This window comes from Rutidosis leptorrhynchoides, chromosome 3 (genome assembly GCF_046630445.1).
Source record: "Rutidosis leptorrhynchoides isolate AG116_Rl617_1_P2 chromosome 3, CSIRO_AGI_Rlap_v1, whole genome shotgun sequence".
Lineage (NCBI taxonomy): Eukaryota > Viridiplantae > Streptophyta > Magnoliopsida > Asterales > Asteraceae > Rutidosis > Rutidosis leptorrhynchoides.
In genome coordinates this window covers 46,432,543-46,442,295 of record NC_092335.1, presented here as the reverse complement: position 1 = coordinate 46,442,295, position 9,753 = coordinate 46,432,543, and the positions used below count along the sequence as shown (strand labels likewise).

The 9,753-nt window shown below is 33.8% G+C and overlaps 1 protein-coding gene across 1 annotated transcript; it reads right to left on the bottom strand.

Moving 5' to 3' along the window:
- Positions 1 to 7,642: 7,642 nt before the first annotated feature.
- On the bottom strand, positions 7,643 to 8,443 carry LOC139899945 (uncharacterized). Its single transcript, XM_071882769.1, has one exon. It carries the CDS (start codon positions 8,441 to 8,443, stop codon positions 7,643 to 7,645), a length of 801 nt encoding a protein of 266 aa, XP_071738870.1.
- Between the last annotated feature and the right edge of the window lie 1,310 nt (positions 8,444 to 9,753).

Here is a 9,753-nt window from a genome sequence, read left to right as displayed (position 1 = left end):
AATAAGATTATAACATGAAAAAGGTTTTAAATCGTTTATGTAAACTATACGATTCATCAATTGATCCGATAACACAAAAATGAATTCGAATTTAACCATAAACACTTCAGTTGACTTTTAAATTTACATCTTTGACCTCAAAATTTGGATTCAATATGATCAATTGGACTTTGAAAATTTACAGAAAGTTTGTTCGAAAGGTTCCTAACAAAACTGTATTATCACATTTTGTGATTGATTTTGAAACTGAGATTTTTAAAAATTTAACACGAATAGAGCTGTGTACCTGTTCTTCTTTTATTTCTGAATAATTTTCGATAATCTGGGGATAATTAAATTGATAATTGATAGGTAATGAAAGAAGTGATTGAGTTTACTAAAATCACGGACCAATGTTACTGATTAAAAATCCAATTTAGTCGACACAATATTCGATCAGTACAAGAAAAATATAAAAAACAAATAAGCCTTGATTACGATGGGTAACAACTTGTACTAATTTTGTTTTTGATGAAATCAATTAAGCAAACCAATTAGATAGGATGGATATCCACATCAAACTGAATTTGTATATATATGTGATAGATTTTTAGTTAATAAATATTAATACAAAATTTATTAATAATAATAATAATACATATTAATAATAATTATAATATTAACACTAATAAATAATAATAATGATGTAAAAGAAATTGTAATAATAATATTATTAATATAACAACTATATGTTTAATTTACATTTACTATTACAATTTATTAGTTATGTAATATCTAATGGTTATATTTATAATAACATGTATCTAATATTTAATATTTATACATTACAATATATAATAATAATAATAATAACAATCTATTTAATAATATTATTGATATTGTTCCTTAATAATAATTTTAGTAATGATAATAGTGTTAATATAATTGTTATATTCAAACTTATAATTAAGTTTAATATACTACCATTTATTATAATATCTACCAATTATATAATTTTGTTGAAGCTTTAATATTTATTAATTATATATATATATATATATATATATATATATATATATATATATATATATATATATATATATATATATATATATATATATATATATATATATATATATATATATATATATATATATATATTACAATATTATATATGTATAGATTTCATATATATTTACATATTTATTTATACATCGATGTTCGTGAATCGTCGGGAATAGTCAAAAGTCAAATGGTTTCATGTAAACAGTTCACAAATTTTGAGACTCAACATTACAGACTTTGCTTATCGTGTCGAAATCAAATAAAGATTAGGTTTAAATTAGGTCAGAAATTTCCGGGTCGTCACATCATCGTTTGTTGTTGTTGGTATTCCGTGGTATTTACGGTGCATATGACGTTGATTCTTGAGGTACAGATTGTGATGCTGAGGTGTGGGATGCAGAGGTTAATGGTGGTGGTGGTAATGTTACTGTTGGTGTTGATGATGGTGGTACTGCTGATGCCGGTGATGCTGCTGGTGCTTGTAACCTTTGCACCATATTTTCCAAAGCCACTACCCGAGCGCGAAGCTCGTTGACTTCTTCTATTACACCGGGGTGATTGTTGGTTCGAACGAGCAGACGAATAAGATCTAGAATTTGAGATAGTATATAATCGTGACGAGATACTCTAGAAATGAGAGAGAAAATGGTGTTTCAGACTGGTTTGTCGGTAAGTGCTTCAGGTTCTTCGCCCAGAGGGAAATGTGGTGGATGGAAGGGATCACCTTCTTCTTGTCTCCAATGATTATGTAAGCTACGAACCCATCCCCAATTCATCCAGAATAGATGATGGCTAATTGGTTGATCCATTCCGGTCACACTGCTTTCGGAGCTTGAGTGAAAATCCATATCAAAATAGTTGTCGGAATCTAAGGAATTTGAATTAGATACGGGATCTATCTTTTGTAATTAGGGAAATGATTTTTGATGTGAAATAGATTATAGGACTTATATTTGGTATTCTTCAATACATAATTTACATATGTATATATAATACCAAGATCCCATAAATTATGGAGGAATCTTCAGAAGATGTCAGGCAATGTGTACAGTAACAGATATGCTAAGATATGAATTTGTCTGTACACTATCTATGCAATAAATGCAGGAAAATGTGTCTAGACTTAAGAATGATAAATAAGTAATTTCTGACAAGAAATGATAAGCAAAACTCGGTAAAAACAGATACGCTCATAGTCCAAACTCACTAATGCATCCTAACAATTACCATATAAATACACTAATGCAATGTCACGACCCCATTTCGATCCCGAAATGTGACGTGATAGGTATCCCAGTTATAGTTAATGATTTCTAAAGACGACAGCGGAAACGTTTTTATTTCAACACACAAGTACAAGTTTTGAGTTACATGTCGGGACTTAAAAGTAAAGTACAACAATTACAACCATAACATAACAAAGTACAACACTTAAACATAGTGCATGATGATTTATTTTTAAAACGACATCCCGACATCCTGACGACATCCCAAAAGCCAACCTGAATGTATGCGGACTCCTGCTTAAAGACCTGAGAAAACACATGCTTAAAAACATCAACAATAATGTTGGTGAGATCATAGGTTTAATGTATATAAATGTATGGACCATAAGATTTTCAAGTATAAATAGTTGTAAATATATTCTAAATAAACATGAGCTCCCGATATCGAACTTAACAATCAAGAACCCGAAATCATGTAGTCTCACTTAGCTAGAGCTACAAAGTTGAAGGTTATGCATTCACAAGCCTGAAGACTATGCCGGATGTGAGGAGTCACCCTCAAATAGATCTATCCACATTATTTGCGTTTACCATAAACAAGTAATTAACGATATCAGAATCGGGGTTTAAGCTAAGTCACAAACTCAACACAATAGAATATAGTTTTAAGCACTTATGTCCATAATGTAAAACATAAAAGAAGCATGTTTCTCATCCCAAAATAGAAAGTTTGCTAAAAGCAAGTAAAATGGGACTATGATACTCACAGGTGATGTTATGCGGTATAAAGCTTGGATTTGTGGTTTAAGTACTTTGATGTACTTCGAGCTCGGGACCTAAATACATAAGTTAAGGTCAGAGGTGTGTTATAACTAATATTAGTAATACTAATGATTTGATTTATGTTCAAATGTAACATAGTGTACTAGGCTTTTAAAACACGGTTTCTCGGTTTACAAGTTAAGGTTTCTATGTGGACTAATTTTACAAGTAGTTTTAGAAGTTGATTTCTTATTTAAAAAGTAGTGATATAAGGTAATTCTTATTTTATATGTGAAGGTATATGTGTTGGAGGTCTAAAAATATAAGATTTGTAATTTTTATCATAAAAATGAATTTTATAGAATTATTTTACTACAAGTGGACTGTTTTGACTAGTTTAAAGTTTAATATCACTAAAAATAGTAAATTAATTTATTTAGACTTATCCTTTTGAAGTCTTACTCCAATATAGTTATATTTTAGTTCAAAAATTCGTTTTGCTCAGAAAACATAAGTTGTGTATGTTTTCTTTATATTCTAAGTGGTGACAGTTTCAACAAGTTTAAAACCCATTATTTAAATGTACAAGACCATATCCTAATCATTTCTTAAGCTTTTTATATGATTCCAAAGCCTAAAATGTTCTATTTTTAGTCTATTTTATAATGAAAATCTCCTAAGTTTTCATATCTAAACGTTGGTACCTCATTTTCGGTGATACATGTGTGTTGGACAGATTCTGTCCAAATCAGTACCCATAAAAAGTAAAAATACAAAAGAAATACTTAAACTACTTTATAAATCATGGGATTTTTACAGAAGGTCTAGGACTCATAAAAGTTTTAGAATCTAAAAAATTCCAGTAGCAAAAGTGAGTGTAAGTATTTTCTAAAAATTCCACCAAATGAAGACTGATTTGGTTTCTTTGTAAGTTAAGAACTAACTAGTAATCTTAATACATTTTAGCTATATCCCTTTTCATTTTAAGTTTATTTTAGGTCGTTAAACATATGTAAAACATATTTTTAGTTACTTATGATCAAGATTAGATTTAGCCATGTAATCATCATTGAGTGTTTTTAACACTCTAGATTAAGCTTTTACACCCATTTCTCTTGAAAGTAACTTGGTAAGAAATAAAATAAGTGTTCTTGGTAATTATACCTTGAGTAATGATGATGTATGAGTTGATGAAGATGAACAAAGAAGAAAGAAATGGCTGTAACTTAGAGAGGATTTAGTGAATGATTAAGATTAGTAAGTGAGTTCAAGAGTTACCAATTTGATCTTATGGGAATGATGATGATGGCATGTAACATGGAGAAGAAAAAGAGGTTAAATGACTAAGCACACTTACTAGCTAATCATGCATGGAAGTGACATGTGTATGTAATATGGCATAAGGAGAAGAAAAGAGAAGATGACTAATCAATCTTTACTTAGTTAATTATGCATGGAAATGACAAGTGTTTGTTATATTTGCATGTAATTAGTGCTAATTAAGTAATGTTAATTACATGTAGTCTTTTGGTTAATCTTAGATTAGTTTTAAGTTTAAATGTAAGTATATAATTAGGTGTTATAATCTTGAGTAAGACTTAGTTAATGACTAATGTTGTAGTATTTTACTAACTAGGTGGATTAAGGATGATTACTTAATCAATAATACTTGATCATGTTATATACTTAATTTCACAAGTATACAAGTGTGTAGTTTTTTTTTCAAGTCTTAGGATTTATGGTGGTAAACTAGGGTTTCTAGGAATTGTGTATATGTATAACAATCCTCGATCAATCAAGACTTAAATGTAAGACCAGGGTTATACAAACCCTAAAATAAATCAAGACGTATTTTATTAAATATACTAGTCAAGAAAAAAAAAATTCTAATTTTGAAAGGTTAGATTAAATAACCTAGTAGAAAAAGTTAGGGTTATGACATTACCCACCCGTTAATAAAAATTTCGTCCTCAAAATTTAGGTGGTACTTGACGTTTGTGTGATATCGGTGAAAAGATGTGGATACTTCTGCCTCATGTGGTCCTCCCGTTCCTAAGTAAACTCCGGTCCTCTACGAGCATTCCAACGAACTTTGATAATCGGAATACAACTATGCTTTAAGCGCTTAACTTCGCGATCCATGATCTCAGCTGGGTCCTCGATAAAATGAAGTTTATTGTCTATACGAATCTCTTCCAATGGAATAACGAGAGTGTCATCGGACAAACACTTCTTTAAGTTTGAGATATGAAAAGCATCATGGATACCACTCAATTCTTGAGGTAGTTTCAAACGATACGCCACAGGACCAATCCTTTCAATTATCTCGAAAGGTCCAACATATCTCGGGCTTAGTTTTCCTCGTTTCCCAAATCGAATCACACCCTTCCAGGGAGACACTTTAAGCATGACTTTATCTCCTACCTGAAATTCTAAGGATTTTCTTCGAACATCAGCATAGCTCTTTTGTCGGCTCATGGCAGTCTTCAATCTCTCTTGAATCTGAAAGATTTTCTCTGTAGTCTCATGTATGATTTCTGGACCAGTGAGTTGTCTATCACCCACTTGACTCCAACATAGAGGTGATCTACATTTTCTACCATAGAGAGCTTCAAATGGTGCGGCTTTAATACTCGCGTGATAACTGTTGTTATATGAAAATTCTGCTAATGGTAGATATTTATCCCATCCATTACTAAAATCAATAACACATGCCCTTAGCATATCTTCTAGGGTTTGGATGGTCCTTTCACTTTGTCCGTCAGTTTGCGGATGGTAGGCGGTACTCATGTCCACACGAGTTCCTAAAGCTTCTTGTAAAGATTGCCAAAATCTTGACATGAATCGACTATCACGGTCGGATATAATAGAGACAGGCACTCCGTGTCTTGAAATAACTTCTTTCAAATATAATTGTGCCAATTTCTCCATCCTATCCGTCTCTTTCATTGGTAGGAAATGTGCAGACTTAGTGAGATGATCGACAATCACCTAAATAGTGTCGTAACCACTCAAGGTTCTTGGTAGCTTCGTTATAAAATCCATGGTTATTCTTTCCCATTTCCACTGTGGGATTTCCGGTTGTTGTAACAACCCTGACGGTTTTTGATTCTCCACTTTGACTTTCGCATAAGTCAGACATTGGCTCACATAAGTGGCAACGTCAGCTTTCATGTTAGGCCACCAATAAAATTCCTTGATATCGTGATACATTTTCCCAGTTCCAGGGTGAATTGAGTATCTCGTCTTGTACGCTTCATCTAACACAAGTTTTCTTAATTCACCATACTTTGGTACCCATAGACGTCCTGCAAAGTATCGGGTCCCATCACCCTTTACTTCAATTTGCTTAATCAATCCTTTAATCTCCTCATCCTTCCAATGTTCCTCCTTCACAGCTTCTAACTGAGCATCTCGGATTTGCGAAACAAGATTTGCACGAATAGTTATATTCAGTGCTCTAACTCGAAGAGGTTTAATCTTTTCCTTTCGACTCAATGCATCGGCAACCACGTTAGCCTTCCCAGGATGATAACGGATTTCGCAGTCATAATCATTCAACAATTCAACCCAACGCCGTTGTCGCATATTTAATTGTTTCTGATCAAAAATATATTGAAGACTCTTGTGATCCATAAATATAGTGCATTTAGTTCCATACAAATAATGTCTCCACATTTTAAGGGCAAAGACAACAGCTCCCAATTCTAAATCATGAGTTGTATAGTTCTGTTCGTGCACCTTCAGCTGTCGTGATGCATAAGCAATGACCTTCTGTCGCTGCATCAAAACACATCCAAGTCCTTGACGCGAGGCATCACAATAAACCACAAAATCTTCATTTCCCTCAGGTAAAGATAATATGGGTGCAGTAGTTAGTTTATGCTTCAATTGTTGAAATTCAGACTCTTATTCCTTTAACCATTCAAACTTCTTTCCTTTGTGAGTCAGTGTAGTTAAAGGTCGCGCAATCTTTAAAAAATCTTGGATAAACCTTCGGTAATATCCAGCAAGACCTAAAAATTGTCTCACTGAGTTGGAGTCTTAGGAACTTCCCAGTTGCCAATAGCCTCGATCTTGGTAGGATCAACAAGAATACCTTGGCTACTAACCACGTGACCCAAAAATTGTACCGACTGCAACCAAAAATCACACTTTGAAAACTTGGCGTATAATTGCTCTTTCTCTAGCAATCCAAGAATTATCTTCAAGTGTTCTTCATGTTCTTATTTACTTTTAGAGTAGATCAAAATGTCGTCGATGAATACAATAACAAACTTGTCCAAATACGGCTTACACACACGGTTCATGAGATCCATGAATACCGCAGGTGCATTAGTCAAACCAAATGACATGACTAAGAATTCGTAATGGCCATATCGCGTCCTAAAAGCTGTATTAGGAATATCATCCTCCTTGACTCTTAACTGATGATAACCAGATCTCAAATCAATCTTCGAATATACACTAGATCCTTATAGTTGATCAAACAAATCATCGATTCTCGGTAGTGGATACCGATTCTTAATCGTCAATTTATTCAACTCTCGATAATCTATGCACGTCCTCATAGATCCATCTTTCTTCTTTACGAACAAGATAGGAGCACCCTAGGGCGATGAACTAGGTCGAATAAATCCCTTATCCAACAGTTCTTGTAATTGGTTCGACAACTCTTGCAATTTTGAAGGTGCTAATCGATACGGTGGTCGAGCAACAGGTGCAGCTCCCGAAATTAAGTCAATTTGAAATTCAACTTGCCTATGTGGAGGAAGACCAGGTAAATCTTTAGGAAAAACTCTAGGAAAATCCTTTACTACCGGTACATCCTCAAGTCGCTTCTTCTCTGACTCCATCGCCTTTACGTGCGCGAGGATGGCTTGACATCCTTTTCTTAAATATTTTCGAGCCTTCATGCAAGAAATGATGTTGAGTTTCGTGCCACTCTTTTCTCCTTGAACTACCAAAGTTTCACCATTCGCGAGAGGAATACGAATGAATTTCTCCGTGCAAGCAATGTTCGCATGGTTCTTAGATAACCAATCCATACCAATAATAACATCAAAACTACCTAACTCAACAGGCATAAGATCGACTTCAAATAGTTTATCAGCTAACGTTAGAGCACAACCTTGAAAGATCTTATCTACTTTCAAAGTTTTGCCATTAGCCAATTCTATGATATACTTAGTATCTAAAGCAGTTGGAGGTACGTTAATTACGGTACTAAAGTCCTTAGAAATAAAACTTCTATCAGCACCACTATCAAATAGTACATAAGCAATGCAGTTGTTTAGAAGAAATGTACCCGTGACTAAATCAGGATTTTCACGAGCTCCTTTTGTCGAGATATTAAATGCTCTACCTTTTGCATTTCCATCCTTCTTGGCATTCGGACACTGATTCTTCATGTGTCCCACTTGTCCACATTCATAACAAGTTTTAGGTTTGGTTCCAGTTGGCTATGCGAGATTGACTGTACAATCTTTAGACATATGCCCCACCTTTTTGCACCTATCACAAACAATAGTACAATCTCCATAATGATGCTTATAACATCGATTACAATAAGGTTTCTTGCCATTATAATTCTTCTTGGCATTAGCATTCTTAAACTTGGTGGTATATTGTTTCTTCTGGTGAGAACTATTTCCTTGGTTCTCGTTCCACTTACGCTTACCGCCTTGAGTTTTTGTATCTGTTGTTGCTTTCGGGTTTTCATGACATGTAATCTGATCCATTAGGTTGTGTGCCATTCGAATAGCACTTTGGAGTGTTTCTGGTTTGGATGACGTTACATTACCTTGGATTTCTTTCGAAAGTCCCCACACATACCTTTCGATCTTCTTTGCTTCAGTAGTAACTAACTCCGGACACAATAGGGCAAGTTCTAGGAATCATTTTGTATATCCCGTAATGTCATTCCCCTGAATTTTCAAATTCCACAATTCCATTTCTAGTTTCTGAATTTCGTTTCTTGGACAATAATCACTGATCATTGCTTGTTTCAATTCTTCTCATGGCATTGCATACGACGCATCCATTCCTGCAGGCTGAGCATAATTGTTCCACCATGTCAGGGCACCATCTTGAAGAGCACAAGTAGCAAACTTTACTCTATCCGTATTTGCACAGTTGCTTATTCGAAAGACTGACTCAAACCTCTCAAACTACCTCATCAAACCAACCGGTCCTTCTATTCCAGTGAAAGTTTGAGGTTTGCAGTTGGAGAACTCCTTGTAGGTACATCTTTGTGGAACATTATTTCCACTTGAACCTCCAGCTTGACTCGCATTAGCTTGCACTCTCCGTGCCTCAGCAGCGGCTAAAGCTTCATTAACCCTTTGACTAATCATCTCGCCAACTTGAGTGTCAGTAAAAGTCCTTCGTGTTTGCATTATCCTTGATGATAATCAAAAAGAGACATCAATTACTTAGAGTAATATATACAAAATAAATAGTAGTGATTGTACATAATGGCACAATTAAGGAAATGAACTAAACTTCATAATAATAAAAGCCTTTTCCATTAGCATTTTATAATTACAAAACTTGGGTAATATCTACCCATTACAGTTCACTTAGATAATTTGCTAGTACAAGTTAAGTCACTACTACTATTCCTATATATATCCGATTAGGTGATAGATAGTCAAAATATACTAATGTCATAGAACACTAGTAGGGATCACCACAATCTCCCAAAGCAATCTAAGATCTC

What these genes read in the sequence shown, in the direction of transcription:
- LOC139899945 (XM_071882769.1), bottom strand. Translation starts at nt 8,443, where the DNA reads ATGAAGAATCAGTGTCCGAATGCCAAGAAGGATGGAAATGCAAAAGGT.